Source organism: Crocodylus porosus, unplaced genomic scaffold (genome assembly GCF_001723895.1).
Source record: "Crocodylus porosus isolate Cpor-Errol unplaced genomic scaffold, CroPor_comp1, whole genome shotgun sequence".
NCBI lineage: Eukaryota > Metazoa > Chordata > Crocodylia > Crocodylidae > Crocodylus > Crocodylus porosus.
In genome coordinates this window covers 125723856-125743714 of record NW_017728943.1, presented here as the reverse complement: position 1 = coordinate 125743714, position 19859 = coordinate 125723856, and the positions used below count along the sequence as shown (strand labels likewise).

The window sequence follows — 19859 nt, the reverse complement described above, 5'->3', positions numbered from 1 at the left end:
TTTAATTCCAGAGTGCTTCTGTAGCATTTCTTGTGCATTGTACTTAAGGGAGAAGAAAGCCCTGTCACTAAAGCACATATGCAATTTGTATGATGGAGCTAAGGAAGTTTCCTTTCAGACCTCTATAGTATGATAGAGCCTGGTTCTGAAAGTTCAGTAACTCTCTAGTTAAGAAATTCACTTTACTTCTTGCCTATATTTTTGTCTGTATTTTTCATTGCAGTTTATTACATTTATCATAGAATTCTTTATCACATCATAATTTAGTGACCTCTGGGTAGCTTTTCCCCCCGTTAGGAGTTTCACAAACCATTCACTATATAATATATGCCATTACATTTTCTCATGCATTTTTGCCTTCAAAGCAGAATAACTAAGGGAAGTGCTCAGTTCATGATTGATTGGGGAATGTACAATTTCAATTCCCTTAGAAAGTGGGTGTGTAGTTACTTGAGATTGTATTACTTTGGATAGTTCTGATTTCAGGGAATCATAGTTAGAGCGGCAAACAATCTGTTAGGTCACTGATCTAAACCCTGCCAATATGATATTGTTCCCTGCAGTATATTTTTGAATGTTTTGTCCAATTTAGTTTGAATGACTCAAGCAATAAGGCTTCCACCACTTCCTCTGAGAGACTATTGTATGGCCTAATAGCTCTCACCGTTAGGAAATATTTCCTGGTATTCAGCCTAAGCTCTCTTAGTTCAGATTCATCTTATTTTTCTTAGTTATACCTTCTTAATTTCCCCCAAAATTATTTTCCTGCATTGGCAACTACATATTTAGTTCTTGTAGACTTTTTCTTGTAAATAGGCCATCTGCTGAGGGGAAGGGGACTATTTTTGATTAAAAACTGTGAAAAAAGTGTTAGCATCACAGGCTTCTGAGGGACCCAGAATCTTATTTTTAAAAGAAAATAATTTCTTTTGAAGTATTACATAAAAGTTGGTAATTTCTTCAAATAAATTAGAATTTTGAGAATTTAGATAATAGACATTTTCTAATGGTTTTTCTGGCTGGTTTCTTCAATAAATGCTTCACAGACATTGTATACTAGATTTTGAGCAGCAAATAAGTGCGTACTTACACACTCAGGCAGCAGGAGCCCAAGCTGCTCCTATTGTAGTGATGACATGAAATGTTCAATGACCATTTGAAGGATTTTTATTGGCTAATTCACAGACAAAATTGGTATATTGGGCTCTCAGCATCAAAATCAAACTACTTAGGTGACTGCCAGGTAGGGAATGGAAATTGATCTTTCTAAGTATAACTATTTGATTTTACTTCCTACCCCTTGTGCAACCATAGAGCAAGTTTATAGCCACTCTAATCTGTGTTTTTGGCACTAGCTCTTTTTAAGATCCTAATTCAGCCATTACTTTCTTGATTGTGCTTTTTATACTTGACTTAATCAACTTTTGCTGGATCTGTGCCTGTGTACTTTCAAAACACTGTACAAATGTGAATTAATAACCTTCATAGTCTTAGTTCCCCTTTGAATAACTATTGCTATCTCCATTTTATTGACTGATGAAATAGAGAGATTAAGGGACTTTCCCATAATGATACAGTGAGTCACTATTAGAACTGACAGTTTGATTTATGGAGTTTCTTGCTGACAGTCTGATTCTTAGTTGACTAAACTCTGCTCCTCCTGTATGGTCCTAATACACTGCAGTGCACAAACACTAAATAAAATTAATTAGAAGTCTGTCCTTGTTCAGGAAATAACGGGCTCCTATACACGTGCAGGGAGGCAGCTCCGATGCACTGTGATTAATCGAGTCTGCTGGGGCGTGCTAATTGCTACATTCCAGCAGACTCCAGCATCACGTGTATCAGTATGCCCGCACTGAAAAATGGTAGTGGAGTACTTTAAGCTAAAGCTCATTTGAGGAGTTTAAGTTCAAAGCACCCTGTCACCATCCTTCAGCACAGGGACGCTGATACATGTGATGCTCTGGGCACATTAATTAGCATGGCTCTCAGTGCTGCACTAGTTAAAGTGTCCCCCCAAACACATGCACACTTCCTGGAGTATGTCTAAAAACACCCAATATGTGCTTAACTCTTAGCCTAAGCTTACATGCTTTAATGAACTGAAGTGTGAGGAACTTAGGTATTCATTTAGAAACAGAATCAGTGACTTAATTTAGATGAATTGTGCCCTCCTATCCACAGCCCAGATTGCAATTTGATGGAACAAACCAATTCTGTGGGTTTTTTTACTAGTTTTGTAAAAATGGATGAACGAGCTAATATGTAGAACCACATTAGTGTACTGATTCACTGCATCTTCATTATTGGAAGGTAGAGCAGTACTAAGATAAGATTTAAGAGTTGACCAATATATCAATATTTTGAACGTATCAAATCACCCGCTTGATTTGATTATATTCTGATTATTAGGTTCCTACAAATGTCTACAATAATAAAAACCAATAATAAAGTGAAATAAAAGATGTAGGTGTTGCTTCAGTGAAACAAAGGGTGAAAATGAAGAGTTTGGGCAACTTCTGGGGATCCCCCCCCCTTGGCTTTTTTCCTCTGGTGGTTGGTTGTTACCTGAAACCAGACAGTGGAGTAGGGTGGCCATCACAGAGGACATTCCAGTTTTCTGCTACTCTGTCCTCTATTGATATGAAACTGTCACAGGATGGGGTCCTCAAGGATGGCCGTGTTACCCCTAGGGCCCTTTTACTGTGTCAATAAGGCCCGCTGGGTACCCTCTGTTTTCACCCGCCACGTCTTGATGTAATGATAATGAGTAGGGATGTTGCCTTCATGTCCGGTTGGACACAATCCCGATAGACTTCCCTGGACCCTGTGGGTCCCCAGTCTTATGGGATACATGCATGGCTCCAACCACCCCTTTACCATCCCCCAAGCCTCGCAGATGGTATTGTCGTTGTCTCTCCCGGGCCTTGCTATGACTCGGCCCCTTGCTCTCACTGGGCTCTCCGCAGCCCTGTCCCCGCGCCTCACCAGCGCCTGGACTCTCCGCGGCCCTGTCCCCATGCCCCAAATGCCACGCCCTCCCTGGCACCGGGGTCCCTGCGCTGTAGTGGGCCCCCAATGAGGCCTCCTCCTTCCCCAAATAGCTTCACCCAAACCACTGGTTGTTACAAAACAGCAAACAAAACATAAGCCCCTGGGCTATAACATAACACATAAGTTCCCATCATTCTCCATCCCTTTAAAAGAATCAAACTTTGCCCCGGGAATTTCCAGAAGCTAGACTCACCCTCAGGCCTTATCCCCTAGCTTCCTCTAGGAGGGTCCTTCCCACTTGGCTGCTGGCAGCAAACTGCCCTCCCTAATTCCCGTCCAGGGGTTTATAATGGGCCCAGGGCCCTACCCCTTCTGGCCAGCTGACCAGGTGCAGGTGCAGGCTAATTTCCTCATTAGGTGGTTGCCATGGTAACCTACACCTGTCTGGCTTTTTGGGCTCTCCCCAGGAAGTTTCTACTCTTCTAGGAGCAGACACCTAAGTGCCCTGTGACAGAAACCCTAAGCCTTTATGTCTTCTAGAGGCAGGTTTCATATCAATAGAGGACAGAGTAGCAGAAAACTGGAATGTACTCTGTGATGGCCACCCTACTCCACTGTCTGGTTTCAGGTAACAACCAACCACCAGAGGAAAAGCTGAGAAAAATAGAGGACATAAAGGCATTGGGTTTTGTACCAATAGAGGACAGAGGGCAACCGGACTGTCCTCTTTGATGGCCACCCTACACTGGAGATGTGGAGCTCATACATTCTTTGTGCCTCATCCTCAGTTCTCTCACCTCTACCTCTGAATAGTTTGTCTTAAGGCAGAGGGGGCAAGCAGCTTTGAATATTGTTGCTGCCATGAGAGAGTGACAGGTCTTGTCTTAGTGATGATGTGTAGAGAGCACTGGTGCATCCTCTGACTGGCCATTCTTGCCACTTAGGAGATGGGCAAGAGGGGAAGAGCACAGGTGTCTCCCCTGCAAGCACCAGTCAAAATAGCAACAGTCATTCCCAGAAGCAGCAGCAGCAATCAGCTGTCATGGAATCAGCCACAGGTGTGGGGGGAGACCGCCCCCCCCGTCTGTGGGACTGGTTGCAGGGGGAGCATGTACCCCCGCCAACTAAGGTGGCAACAGTCACCCATGTGTTGTCTTGATGTTTTAGAAGTGCCTTGCCTTTTATTCTATTTTCGGGCTTCTACCCTCATGACTCTGGGGCCAACTAAGGTAAATTCAAGCACTCAGGAGAGTCAGCATCATCACCATGGAGATTTTTAGGCCTTGGGTAACAGTAGAAAGTTCTGTTGCCAAATACCCCTTACACGTTTAATCAGTTAGACTCTTCCAGAAACACAAAAATCAAGATGTGTGGGGTCGTGCGAGGATCTTCTGGATGAGGTAACAGACTTCAGACCTACAGTCAGCAAATCATCTTTTTAAGACTCTAATGACCTAATTAACACATTCACTCTCTGCATGTATTCTCCTTAGGGCAATTACTTCAGTGCTCTTATTGTTGAAATATTTTGGACTTAGACTGATGGAGAACTGGAAAGCTAATTTCAGTACATTCATGATTTGTCCTAAAGGTTTTGGACCTGAAAACACAGGCTGCTTTTACATTTAAGAAAAAAAACAAGTTCTACTATAATTAAGCAATTAAAGTTTTTGCAGGCCTAGCTCAGTTCTTGGCCTGTTGCCCTGAAATACCTTGTGTCTGAATATCTTTGTTTTTACATTTCAAGAGTGCATATTGTTTCTCTGCAGGTTATCCAGGCTGTCTTTTTTGGGATCTGTGTATTGACTGACCTCTCCAGTCTCCTCACCAAAGGAAATGACAACCAAGAACAAGAAAGACAGCTAAAAAAGCTCATTTCTCTCCGTGACTGGATGATGGCTGTTTTAGCTTTCCCTGTTGGAGTTGTGAGTATGGTGATAAAGAGTTCATTTCAGTATCAACAAGGATAGCTCATATAACCTATTCATTATTTTCTGGCTGCAAAAAAAGATTTTTCCATTCTCAGAAAGAGTGAAAAAAAGTAAAATTGATGTTAAACTGTGCCCTCTCTTATTTATCCTGGAGATAAGACTACTGATATTACTGGAATTATGGTTTGGTTACTTATTTAATTTAATTTTTAAAAACTGTTGTGGATATACAATGTACATGAAATATATTCACACTTCAGTCTTGATCTTGCATGTACAATGAAAACTAAGACAGAATCTGTAAAACTTGGAAATGTGCTCAAGAGAGAGAATTTCTACAGTTCCAGTATGTCTTATAGGGAGTCACATATGTTTAGCCTGTATAAGTCAGAACTGTCTAATGCAGAAATGGAAAGGGAATCTGGGGCCCATTTGTAGAATCGCCCAGCAAATCATGGATAGTAATTACATAGTGTCTAGGTGCTGATGTTTGGGGAGATTAGATTGTGTTAAAAATGGCCACCTAATCTTCGTTTGCCCAGGTTTGGACCTTACGCTTAGATCCCTAGTTAGGTCAATCTAAATGTGAACTGTACAGAAGTTCAGGAAGGTTATATTGGTCTAAAAGTGGCTGACCTGATCCAAGTTAACTGTACCTCGGAAGAAGTCTGACTGAGATCAAGTCCAGCAAGACTAATCTAATTGAAATTCTGTACAGTTCCCAATGTAACCGCAGGGCTGAAAAAGTTCCCCCACCCCTGACAATGGGGTATTTTTAGCGCCCCCCCAGTCCTTTATCCCCCTCAACTTGGACAACCCCAATCCTGCCCACAGATCAGTCAGACCCTCCCAAGCTTGCCAACTAAGCATCCACTGTAACTTCACAGTTATTAATCGAAAATACTAATTTGCAATATAGATTTGTATATACTTGGATATGCTTCACTGGAACTCATTTTCATAATTTACATGGGATTTTACAGTACATGAAGAAATACAGTAATGCTTGTGCAAGCCTGTAAAATACAAAACACAAGTACAGCACTACCCAGGTGTTTCTTTCCCACGTTACCAACTGGTAACCTTAAGTTATGGCATTGCTAGCTTACTCCTGAAAAAACTGCTACTTTTATGTTGTGTTAACTAGTTACAGGTTTCCAGCTAAAATACAGTATAGAAAACACACATCGTAGTTAATTTGTGGGGTTCATTTCAAAATGTATTAATTAATAGGCTTGCAAGTGATCTTTTTTTATTTGTATTTTGAGAAATTTTGGGAATTGTATAGTGTAGGTGTGTCCACTCACCTCCCCTTTCTCCTGCTATGATCACTGGGACATCTACCTCATCTTTACTCCTTCTCTCCTATCTTAATGTTATGCTATTCTTTAGGAGGTTGGATGGTATGTAGAGTGTTAGTGTGACTGATAAGGGTTGGTCTTCCACAGGGCTCCGCCACCGCTACACCCTGCCCCTTTCCTCTCAGGTGATGAGTCATACTTCTCTGTGGACAGTGAGCACAAGTCACTGGGTCTTGGTTTCTCCCCAACCCAGTTTGGTTACTTGCTCTACAACTGTTTGGTGTCTGCCCCCCAAGATAAGTCTCTCTCTTCAGGTTTTGATGTTCCAATCTAGTCTGCAATCACTTTTCCTCTCCCTGGGGTTGGTGGACCTTGGGTGGTGAAATCTCTGCCTGCTGGTCTCCAAGATCCTCAAGTAGGCAGCTCTAAAGGGCCCAGGTGTATGTATTATAACCTAATTAGCTGTAACTCAGATCCACAGGGATCTTCCCTTTGCTATGCTTTCCTTGTCTGGGAGTGCTAAATAAAAAAATAAACAGGCTCTCACCATTTGTTTGTAGTACATTCTCTGGAAGACAAAAAAACCCGCTCTGAACCCAGGTTCGAAGGTCTATCTCAGCTCCCTGTAGCTGGTTTGAACCTGTTGGCTGTATACTCAGTCTATCCAGGCAAATCCCTCATTTACCTGGGCTATCTTGGGGTCCCTCGAGGTTAACCCTGTCTCTGTGGTGGATTTGTGCCCACTTTCCTGGTGGGTTCAACAACCTTTTTCCTGGATACTTTCTCCATATGTCCCAGCCCCAATGGCTTGGGAGTCCACCCACCACTACCCTGCCATCCGGTGTCAATTATCTTGCTCAATGGGTCAGGTTGCTCATTCACTCATGGTTGCAGTATCCTGATGTCCTATAAGGGTTCAGCTGGTTGAGTCTCCAGTGCGGTGGACTCCTCTTTCCGGTCCTGCTGTATCACCTTTGTTCCCCTGGACACCAAATGCCAAACCTCTCTTGGCATCCTTCTTTTAAACCATGCAGGCTTCCTCTGATCCAATCAGCACCAGCTTCCAGGGCATGTGTTCCCCAGACCCTGAAACCAGCATGTCGCTCCAGTTTTCCCCCAGAGCTTTTTTTCAGTGCTCCGGAGAAGCGCGGGCTATCCAGACCCCACCCGGTGAGCTCCCCCCTCCCCTGCCCAGAGTTCTCTGGCATGCCAGATTGGGTCCTGCAGCTTGTCCAGACCCTGCTGGGTGAGTTTTCCACTGGAGCTTGTCTTTAGTATGTTGGGGAAGCTCACCCAGATGCCACCAGGCGAGTTTCCCACCAGCACCGCCCCTCCCATGGGGGGTCTAGCAGGGGCTGCGCCCCAGCCACTGTAATTGTGATTCTGCCTGATAACAGAGGCTTCTTTCATTTATTTATTGGATTTCTATGCTGTCCTTCCCCAAAAAGGCTCAGGGCAGTTTACAATAAAACAGGATAAATTATAAAAACAGAACAAAATATTAAAGTATAATAATAAGATGACTGCCCAGACAATACCCCAGAGACTTAACCCCACCTGCTACTCTGTTGAAACTAGAAAAGAGAAAAGCCCAATAAGACCTATGTAATATTGTTTATTTAAATGCTTGAGGTATTTTTAAAAATCCACAATTCAAAGCTTTCATACACATCAAGATTCTCCCACACTCTCTCTCACCAGGTGTTCAGTATCTGCTGTGCTGCTTATAATACTGCGTTCCTCTCAGTACTGTTTCAGCTCCTTGACATCTCCATACTTCCTCAGCACATCCTCTCCACATAGCCTCTTTTCAGACCTGAAACTTCCCAAAACAGATTGAGGCCTTCTCAGAGAACATTAATTATACACCCCCTGCTAGCAATAGCAGGAGAGTTTCTAAGCTGTAGACCCTGAGTAGTTCTGATAAATCTCATTCTTACCTTGGGATAACCCCTGAACTCCAGGCCTTCTCCCCGTCATTTTGCTGTGTATTCTTAGGCACCTGACTCCATCTTGTACATGGCAGGCTTGTCTCTCACTAGCAAGACTTTGTCTCATCAGCATCCAGACTGGACCTTACAGCTTAGGGGAGTAGGGGCCTGTAAACTCCCAGGGTTTGCAAAAAATAGGTTTGCTATCCCCATAGGAATAGCATGCCAGCCACCCTGAAATCACTCATCACAAGACAATGGTAAGGTAAAAACCCCAAACAGGTTGATTATATAAGACAGAAAGACACAGGACAAAAGGCTGTTATGCTTGGGAACATGTACAGAAATAAAACCGAAACACTGCACTGCTACCCAGTTTGTAACTAGAATGCTTCCAAACTGGGTAGTTACAAACCCTCAGACAGAGGATTGGACTAGATGATCTCTGGATGCCCCTTCCAACCTTCTCTGATTTCTGTGACTGGGTCAGCACCCCCAGACACCAACTTTGGAGGGGGTTAGGAAAATATCAGCTGCTGTCGCAGTCGCTCAATCATGTCAGTGGCATGATGGTAGCTGGAGGTCTCCACTGCCCCCGCTGTATCTTCTGACCTAGGTGCCTGGCTGCTTTATTACACCCCTGCTGCTGCTGCCTTCTAACCTGAAACAGCTTCCTAGTATTCTCTCTGTTTCAAGCTGCTAGCAACCTGTTAATTTCTGAAATGATCCTCCAGACTCCTTGGCCGGCGTTCCTTGCTTCCATTAGATTCAGGGTGTCTTCTTCTCTTTCCCTCCAACAGACTTCTCCTTAAATCCCTGGTTCCCTATCTCCTTTTGTCTCTTTTCCGGTAATTCCCCAGAACATGTCCTATATCTGCTGATGATCCTAGTGCCTCCAGCTGCCTGATACCTGTGCTAATGGAGACCCTTTTGATATGGACTCAGCCACTGTCTGACATGCATTCAGTTCCACAGAAACATTCCTTATCTCTGATCCCAGAGTTTCCTATCTATTTGATACATGTTTAATCAAGTCTCCCTTTTGATTCTGGAGTCAGCTACTGTAGAGTATTTGAAACCACGATCTTTATGTCTAACATAGGGGTTGGCAATGTTTTTGGGCAGAGTGCCAAAAACTCCCACAACCTTGAATTGGCATGCCAGGGGTAGAGAGTGGGGTAGTTGCAAGGGGCCTGATCCTTGCTGTGGCAGTGCAGCCCCAGCCTCTTCCCCAGGGTTTGCATGCCGAGCAAAATGCCTTCACATGCTGTTCTCTAGCATGCATGTCAGGGGTTGAGCATAACACCTGGTATAACACCTGAGTTGAACATAAACAAATAGATCATTCGTTGGTTAGTTCAGATGACTAAAATCCCTGTTATGCTAAAAAAGAATGTATACTCTTTCATACAAGCATGCATGCTAAAAATGAACATAACTTATTAGCTGTTGATAAAGACCAAACATGATAGTAGTTATCCCAATTTGGGGGCATACCTGTGTGTGGAAACAGCAACCCTCAAAATGAGCCACTTCAGATATGGCAAGCACACTTTACCTTTTCTTTCCCGAGTTATGTGTCTTTTTGTCTGTGACTGAGGAATCTTTGCTGGCTGTATCCTTCTCAGATGTACAAATGAGAACTCTGTAAACTGGCTAGTTCCCTGGAGGCAAGCAGTATACCTAGGAGCTAGTTAGATTGATTCGAAAGGGTAAATGGATACAAACACTCCATATTCTCAAAAGAAACGTTAGAAACCGACAGCAAAAACTGTCCACACCTACTGTATGAACATTCTCCTTCTCTAGAGAAGGCCTTCAAATAGAGAACCAAATATATTCAGTGCATTATTATTATTATTATTTATTATTTGGAAAGAACAGTTTAATTGTGTTTTTCTTTTAGTGGCTTTCAGAAGACACAACAATAGATCTTCAGAATATAACACTGGCCTCAGCAGCCAGCCTCAGGTTTAAATTTCATAGCATCATAGAAAATTAGGGTTGGAAGAGAACTCAGGAGGTCATCTAGTCCAACCCTCTGCTCAAAGCAGGACCATCCCCAACTAGATCATCCCAGGCAAGGCTTTGTCTAGCCGGCTCTTAAAAACCTTCAAGGATGAAGATTCCAAAATCTTGCTGGGTAACCCGTTCCAATGCTTTACTACCCTCCTGGGGAGAATTTATTTCCTAATATCGAACTTAAACTTCCCTTGTTGTAACATGAGACCATTGATCCTTGTTTTGTCATCTGCAGGGATATTGTTTTTTTCTGATTAAAAAATTTCCCAATTCTCAGATTAAAAAAAGTAACCTAAAATCCACATTTTTCCAGGAGTGAAATGGAACACCACTAATATATAGATATATATAGTAGTGCTTCATTTTAATCATGTAAAAATGTGCATTTTGGGTTACTTTTTTAAATCTGAAAATTGGGGATTTTGTTAATTGGAGAAGACCAGGATCTCTGGTGATCTGTCACCACTGAGAACAGTCTACCTCCATCCTCTTTGGAACTACCCTTCAGGCTGCCATTAAATCCCCCCTCAGTCTTCTCTTCCACAAAGTAAAAATGCCAGTTCCCTTAGCCTCTCCTCAGAAGTCATGTGCCCAAGCTCCCTAACCATTTCATTGCCTTCTGTTGGACTGTCTCCAATTTGTCCATATCCTTTTTGTAATGGGGGGGCCCAAAACTGGACACAGTACTCCAGATGTGGCCTCATCAGCATTAAATAGAGGGGAATGAATAATCAATTCTGCTGGCAACACTCCTACTAATGCAGCCCTGTATGCAGCTAGCTGTCTTTGCAACTAGGGTATGCTGTTGGCTCTTGTTCAGCTTATTGTCCACTGTAACTCCCTGGGCCTTTTCTGCAGAGCTGCTGCTTAGCCAATCAGTCCCCATTCTGTAGTGCTGCATGAGGTTGTTCCATCCTAAGCACAGGACTTTGCACTTGTCCTTATTGAACCTCATGAAATTTATTTTGCTCCAATCCTCCGTGTTGTTGAGGTATCTCTTAATCCTAGCCCTACCCTTGAGTGTATCTACTACTTCCCCCAGCTTAGTGTCATCTGCAGAATTGCTGATGGTGCACTCCATCCCATCTTTCAAGTTGATGATGAAGATATTGAATAAAACTGCTCCTAGGACTAACCCCTGGGGCACTCCACTTGATACCACCTGCTGACTAGGCATCAGCCCAATGATTACTACCCTTTAAACCTGACACTCCAGCTAGTTTTCTGTTCACCTTCCAGTCCATTCATCCAGCCCCTACTTCTTTGGCTTGCTTGCAAAAATGTTGTAGGATACTGTACCAAAATCCTGGCTGTAGTCAAGATATGTCACATCCACTGCTCTCCCCACATCCACAGATACAGTCATCTCATCATAGAAGGCAATCAGGTTGGTCATGCATGACTTGCCCTGGGTGAATCCATGCTGACTGTTCCTAATCACCTTCTCCTCCAAGAGTTTAGAAATGGATTCCTTGGGGACCAGACTGAGGTGAAGCTGACCAGTCTGTAGTTCCCCGGATCCTCCTCCTTTTCTCTCCTAAAGGTGGGTACTATATTGCCTTTTTACAATCTTCCCAGACCCCTCCCAATCACCACAGGTTTTCAAAGATAATGGCTAGTGGTTCTGCAATCACATTAACCAGCTCCCTCAGGGCCCTCTGCTGCATCCCATCTGGCTCCATGGACTTTTGTACACAGTACAAATCTAAATAGTTCCTAACCTGTTCTTTTGCCACTATTAACTGCTCATCTCCCCGGCAAAATGTGCTGCCCAGTACAGTAGTCTGGGAGCAGACCTTGCCTGTGAAGACTGAGCTAGAGGAGGCATTGAGTACTGCAGCCTTTTCCTCCTCGTTTGTCACTAGGTTGCCTCCCCCATTCAGTAAGGGGCCACACTTCTCCTGACCTTCCTTTTGCAACTAACAGGAGGGTAGAAACCCTTCACATTCCTTGCTAGCTGGAACTCCAATTGCTCTTTGGCCTTCCTGGTTTCATCCCTGCATGCCTGAGCAATACTCATACTCTTTCCTAGTCATTTGTTGAAGTTTCCACTTCTTGTAAGCTTCCTTTTGTGTTTTAGCTTACTGAAGAGTTCCCTGCTAAGCAACAGTTTATACCCATCCATGACAGTACTCCAGTTGTGCAAGCTCTCCCACCAAGTCTCTGTTGTTCCAATCACATCATAGTTCTTTGACTGTGCAAGACTTCCAGTTCTTCCTCCTTGTTTTCAAGGCCTCATGCATTCATGTACAGACACCTAAGGTAACTCAGCAATTGCCCTACTTTCTCAGGAAGAATGAAAATGCCTCCCCTGTTGCCTCCTTCTGCTTGTGCTTCCTCCAGATCACTCTCTTTCCCAGTTACCTCAGGGCTTGGTCTTCATCTCCTGGCAAATCTAGTTAGCCAGCCTATCTGAAAAGATGGTCTTCCCTCTCTTTGTGAGGTTGAACCCATCTCTTCCTAGCAGTCCTCCTTCTTGGAACAACATCCCATTGTTGAAGAAGTTTAAGCCCTGCAGGAGACACCTTCTGTACTGCCATGCATTTCTGAACCTCTAGTCCTTACCAGTTCAATTCCCTCCTGAAACCAGATCTTTTTTCAGTTCTACTCATTACATTATATTTAGGTCATGTAGGTGTTAACTACAGTGCAGAAGGATGATAAAAAGTGAAGTGTTAAAATTTGTCCCATTTTCCAGGTGCTACTTATAAAATAAGGTACTATACATTGTGACAGAGAGTATGACGAGTTGTTGTCCATAGGTAACAGAAGTCTAATGCTGCTGTTGTTCTGCAAGGAACTTTTTAGATCAAGAAAATATGCAGTGAGCTATTGATATATCAAACAGAGGCTATAAAAAAGTTGTTATACACCAGAGGGACTGTAGAAAATGAGAATAAATTCCCCCGCTTCTCCTATCTTCTTGACAGCTTCCTCCCTACAGAAAAGAGCATTTGAACATGGACTTCCTTGAGTCATAGAGCTCTCTACAGGGCTTTTCAATACAGTGGTTTCCAACAGAGACATGTAAAAACTTTTAAATAGAAAATTTAACCAGATGTGAATAAAATGCTTATTGGGTTTCTGATGCAATTTCATCCTTCTTAAAACTTGCCAGTTAACTTAAAAATATTAATTTGGATGCCTAAGGTGTTCAACCTTTTGGCCCTATGGGCCAGATGAATGGTGTGGGGCTGGTTCAGGGGTACATGCCAGATTGCATCCTGCAGCCTGGTGCCACCCTCTCCCTACCCTGTGCATCAGGATTGGGCCCAGGAGCCTGGATTCACACCTCTTTCAATTCCACATACTGGGATTGGGCCCAGGGTGCCCAGTGCCACCCCTTCCTCGCCATGCATGATGGGATCAGGCACCTGATCCAGCACACAGGGCCCAGGGCTCCCCATAGGTCTATAACTTGGCAGCAGGGGATCAGTAGCACCTCTCTCCTGCTGCCAAAAGTCCAGACCCATGGAGAGACCAGATGAATTGGCACCACAGGCTAGTTCTGGCCCATGAGCTGGGAGTTGAGCACACTTATTGTAAAGCATTTGCATTATTTTATGTTCCTTGTAGTGCAAATACAAAAGAAAAGGGCTTTTTATTTTTCAGAGCAAAAATCACTGTAGTTTTTAAGGTTATTCTTATCGTTTGCTTTCAGCTTCCTGCTTACTAAAGTCCTCAGCTCAAGATGGCCTGTTCTAAAGAACAGATGAGAAATGAGGTTTCCACTCCCAAGTTAAACAATGAAGTGTAGAAAGAAATAATCTATCAAAATAAAGCTCTTCATTTTTTGTTCTGCCTAAATAAGTATCACAGTTCCCCCCTCTGAGTAGCCTGATCACCAGCCTTTTCCTACCCTCAAAAAAGTAAAAAAAGAAAAGGCCAGAGGGCATGCAAAATCTCCTTGGGTGGTTTTGCAAAAAATCAAATCTTGCCTTTCCTGTGGTATCTTATGCACTCTGTCTCCAGCTGCTCAAATAAAACATGAGCTGACTCTAGCAGCTCCTTTTAGGAGCATCAAAAAATAAACATATGCTTGTTAGACAGAGAGAAACACTATCTTTTGCCCTTCTGCCACAGAACCTGTACCTGTACCTGTACCTGTACCTGTACCTGTACCGGCCATGGGAGCTTATGTGGAGCCAGGAGACCCAGCATGGCAATGGCGGCCTCCATTCTCCAGTCTTTTTGTGAACCTTGTGATAACTTATCGTGGGACCCCATGGTTCCATGGAACACAGTTTGAAAGTAGCTGTTCCACCAAACCAAAATTCAGGGGACCAATTCTGCCCTTCTTACTGGTATTGGCTAAAACCTTACTCCATGAATAGTCTCACCAGGCAACACTCTTGTGCCATTACTCCAATTTAGTGGCACCTCAAGGTACTTGAGTAAGATGTAATCAAAATCTAACTTACTAAAATAGTGATGCAATTTGCATAGTGAAGTGCTATTCTGCCCACTAGATTCTGTCATAGCAAGTCCATTTTTTATCTAAAATCAAAGTTTGTTTAATGTAACTTTTAAATGGGAAGAAAAATTACAGTTACAGTGGTGGAAAGTCACCATAGTTGAAATAAGACTCCAGCTCCAAGCAAATAAGGGCATATTATGGCAGAGTTTATACCAATGTTTTTAGCTTATCCCTGTTGTTTTCTGTTTGTTTGTCACAGATCATAAAGTCTGCCAAGTTTTCATCACTAATTTGTATTTTATGTAAACTTTATATGGCACTACAATCATGTTTCTTATAATGCATCTAGAACAAGAGGATGACAAATAAAAGGGGCATTTCTAGGGGAATAAAAGTGTGTTTTCAGATGTTTCAGAGCACAGCATCAAAAAATATTCTGTATAACTAATAATAACCTTTCTTCCTATCATTCCCTTTCCTGTAATCCATTATAAACTATTATTACAGATACAAATATCTTTTGGTATTCTGTATTTGGCTTTTTCAATTTTGTTCTTTTAGGCATACTCTTACCTAGCCTATTCAGTACTACAAATATCCTCCTGTATTATGTAACTAGTAGGGTAGCCTTATAGACTATGCATCAAAAAATCTGAAGATCTATTTCTTTCTTCTTTTCAAAAATAAGTCAATGGCATTTAAGACCTTTGAGCTTAAGAGATCACAACACCCCACTTTTCCCTGTTCTTATTTCTAGATTTTTTTTGTAATAATTTTGATTTTACAATTTTTTTCTATAATTTTGTGCTTGGCTTTTATTAGGAAAGCAATTGCATGATCAAAATGCATATTGCTCAACAATCTTAAAAAATAAAGAATGTTGATCTGGATTTTAGTCTTGGAAATAATTGCAAATATCTACTAAACTGTCATCCATCTAACTCCTTTTCTCCACTAGCTTGAAAATAACAGAAATTTCCATAGAATAACTCAAAGTCCATCTAATATCGTATTCTGCCACTTGGACTGGCAATTTCCAAGTACTTCATAATAAGGTGTAAAACCATATGGTACAAATAATTCATAGAATCATAATCATAGAAAATGAGGGTTGGAAGGGACCTCGGAAGTCATCTAGTCCAACCCCTGATCAAAGCAGGACTAGCCCCAACTAGATCATCTGAGCCAGGGCTTTGTCTAGTCAGATCTTAAAAATCTCCAAGGATGAAGATTCCACCATGTCTGTGGGTAGCCCGTTCCAGTGCTTTACTCCCCTCCTAGTGAGAGAGTTGTTCCTATTATCTGACCTAAACTTCCCTTTCTGCACCTTGAAAACATTGATCCTTGTTCTATTATCTGTTACCACTGAGAACAGTCTATACCATCGTCTTTGGAGACTACCCCTTCAGGTAGTTGAAGGCTGCTATTAAATCCTCTCTCAGTCTTCTCTTCTCCAAACTAAATAAGCCCAATTCCCTCAGCCTCTCCTGACAAGTCATCTGCCTCATACCTCTAACCATTATTGGTGCCCTTTTCTGGACTGTCCAGTTTGTCCACATTCTTTCTGTAGCAGGGGCTCAAAAGTGACCACAGTACTCCAGATGTGGCCTCGCCAGTGTCAAATAGAAGGGAAGAATCATTTCCTTTGATCAGCTGGCAATACTTCTACCAGTGCAGCCCAGTCTGCCATTAGCCTTCTTTGCAACAAGGCACACTGCTGGCTCACATAGCTTATTGTCCACTGTAACCCCTAGATCCTTTTCTGCAGAGCTGCTGCCCAAGCCAGTTAGTTTCCAGCCTGTACTGGTGCATGGGATTGTTCCATTCTATGTGCAGGTTTTTGCACTTGTCCTTATTGAACTAAATGAGATTTCTTTTGGTCCAGTCCCCCAATTTGTTGAGGTGTCTCTGAACCCTAACCCTACCCTCCAGCATATCTACTATGCTCCGAGCTTGGTGTCATCTGCAGACTTGCTGAGGGTACACTCCATCCCATCTTCCAGATCATTGATTATGAAAGTTTATTCTATAAAGAAAATTCTTTCTCAATTCCCCAGCTCCTGCTCTTTGTGACTTACATGTCCATATCAAATTAATTGAACCTTGACTGGGGAAATAGGTCTAGCTTCATTAGCATGTGTTCTAGGACAATTTATGGCAGCTAAAATTTGCCTTTAATAATATGTCTTTAGTGCTCTTAATTCTGAAGGCTTCCACATATCCTTACAAACTAGGTACTATTTATTACATATATATGCATATGTGTCTGTATTATATACCTACACACACATACATATACACATGCTATATTGTATCTGTGTGTGTGTAATAAATTAGTATCACCATTCAACTACCTTCACTTCAACAAAATAGGCAGAAAGGCAGCAAGCTGGCATCAAAACACATGATGGTATGTGGAAATTTAAGTCAAGATCACAGGAGAATATTTTACACCTACAAAAAGTACAAGAGAGTGTTCGTGCTCATGTGGCTGATATAGGCCTCAGTTTTCTCTTGAAAATATGTAGGAAATAAATTAATGTAATTGTGTAGGTTAGTAAGTTATAAAAGTACATGGTAAAGGAAAATAAAGCTCCATTGGGTTTGTTATTCTTTTGCACAGAAATTGTTGGCTAGGTGTATGTAAACAGCAAATTATACAGTTCGTTTGGTTGCCTTCCCCCTGCCAGTTAATACATTTATTTATTATTTTCATTTGTATTGTTTGACTAAAGTCCCTTGTTTTTCCTTTTGAGTCACCAACAGCTTCCTGATTTGTGCTTTAAAATTACCCCCTTACTAGCATCACCTGTTTTCTTTTCATGTTCCTTTTTAAAGACTTAAAGGTGAAACAGGAAATTTTAAAGTTTTGCTTTTTCCCTCATGTGCAAGAAGGAAATTGTGTTATGTACTGTAATATTGTTTTTGCTGCTGCTGCTGCTGCTATGTAATATTAATGATACTATAACTGTGTACATCAAGGCAGGCATTTCATCTTCTGAAACACTGCCCAACGCCTACTTAGAAACTGAAGTGTCCACTTGTCTAGAGGATCCACAGAATATGAGGAGTAACAAAACAAGGTCCTTCTTGTGCTTATCTATGCTATTTAACTGTGTGCCAGTTATCTAAATGGTATTGCCCTAAGAAAAGTATAGTAGGAGTTATACCAGGGACAGGCAAAATACAGCCTGTTGGCTGGATCCAGCCCACCAGACTATTCCACGTGGCCCATGGCACCTCTCTGTAAGCCAAAAGGTTTATCATGGGCCCTGGCCCTTGACTGTCCCTCTGAAAGTTTGCTCCTTTGGTATCAGATAAGGGCCCCATGGGGCTGGAGGGCCAGGGACTCCTGTTGGGGAAAAGAGGCACAGGAAGCTATGCACTATGGGGCCAGACCAGGCTGGCTCTGCACACTACTACCACTTGCAGCTAGGAACTCAGATGGGAGCATAGGAGCTAAGTGCTATGGGCCCAAGTGGGGCTGGCCCCACACTATACTGCCACTCTGGTGGGAGCTATGTACTGCGAAGCTGGGCCAGGCTGGCTATGTATGCTGCCACCATATGCACCAGGGACTCAGGCAGGAGTGTGGGAACTGTGCGCTATGGGGATGGGTGGGGCTGGCCCTGCATGCCGCTACTACGTGCAGCCAGGGACTCTGGTGGGAGCACAGGAGCTGAGTGTTATGGGGCCAAGCAGGGCTGGCCCCACACCCTGTCACCATGTGCAGCTGTGGACTCCAGTGGAAGTGCGAGAGTTGCATGCTATGGGGCAGGGCAGATCTGCCCTGCAAGCTGCCACCACATGTGGCTCTGGGGACTCTGGGGACCCCCCCCCCACACACACACACACCCAACCCCCCATACCCTGACATACACTCATACCCTCCCACACACACACCCCACCCCAACCACACACCTCACACCTCCCACACCCACACATACAACCACCCCCACCACCCCACCCACCATATAAGCACCCCACACTCAACCACACATACACACCCACTCCCCACCCACACACTCCCCCAGCCATGCACCCCACATTAACCCCCACACACATAATATGCAAGAGTAAGACTGCATTTGAGCTGTTATGCAATTACCTCTACACATTATGCAAACACACATAAATCAGGACAAAAATATTTTTTGAAATAAAATTAAAATATGTTATAGTAAATGTTTGCTTTTTTTAGTATATGATTTTTTTTCTGGTTCCATGATGGCCCCTGCCCCCACCCCCAACAAGGAGTATTTCCAAGGGAAAGGGAAAGACTTCAGGTGGCAAGGGTCATGGTTTAAAGGGGACTTGCAGTGACCAGGGGCAGAGCACCTCTCAAGAGGTGGGGCAACCCTTGTGGCCCTCAACAGCTTCCCAAAACTTGTTAAGTGACCCTCAAGCTGAAATAATTGCCTACATCTGGGTTACACAAAGCATGGCTTTTATCTACCATTACTCATTTGAAATAACACCTTAGTTCACAAAATACTCTTTAAGGGCATAGACAGAAGTACACCTCCCCACTGTAACTATGAACACTTTACAGGAAGTATTCTGAGTTGCAACGATCCCCCAGACCAAACAGAAGTTCACTGTTGGTTGGGTGGTGGGGGGAGGGAAGAAGGGACTCAAGATGCTGGCTGACAGTCTGCAGCAGCCTGTTTCCCCTAGCTACAGCCACTCCTCTCTCCCAGCCTGTCCCTGTGAAGGACCTGGTTCTAGGAGTTCCCCAGCCAGTGCTGGAGAGTAGGGCTCCAATACACCCTCCCCACCCTTGAGCAGGGACTGCAAAAACCTCAGGCCAAACTCTCCCTGCTCCCTTTCCCCCCTCCCATTCTGAAAACAGTGACAGGCTGGGAGGCAGTGCAGACAAATTACAGAAGATGCTCTGTTTTGAAATGTCTTCATCTGACCCCTCATGCAATGAGGGCTCAGATTTTCACCTGATTGGCCATTTTTGAAGTGGTCTGAAGCCATGGACTTGTGTTTGGTCATGGCTGTAGATGGCTTTCTGTGACCAGATTGGGTGAAAATTGTCACTTCTGTCTGCACCCATATTGCTCCATGGTGGGAGGGGTGGCAGAAGGTGCAGTGGGCACTAACTCTAACTTCAGCTATTGTATCCTGGGGATTTCATAGATTTCATAGATTTCATAGACATTAGGGCTGGCAGGGACCTTGGAAGATCGAGTCCAGCCCCCTGCCCAAAGGGCAGGAAGTCAGCTGGGGTCATAGGATCCCAGCAAGATAAGCA

At 43.3% G+C, this 19859-nt stretch overlaps 1 protein-coding gene across 2 annotated transcripts in view; it reads left to right on the top strand.

Moving 5' to 3' along the window:
- The window catches only part of AIG1 (androgen induced 1), a 201398-nt gene that overhangs the window by 48258 nt on the left and 133281 nt on the right, over positions 1-19859 (top strand). For both annotated transcript variants that reach the window (XM_019550152.1, XM_019550153.1), the window contains exon 2: positions 4767-4922. In XM_019550152.1, coding sequence (XP_019405697.1) covers positions 4767-4922 — 156 coding nt within the window. The remainder of the gene's footprint in view (positions 1-4766; positions 4923-19859) is intronic.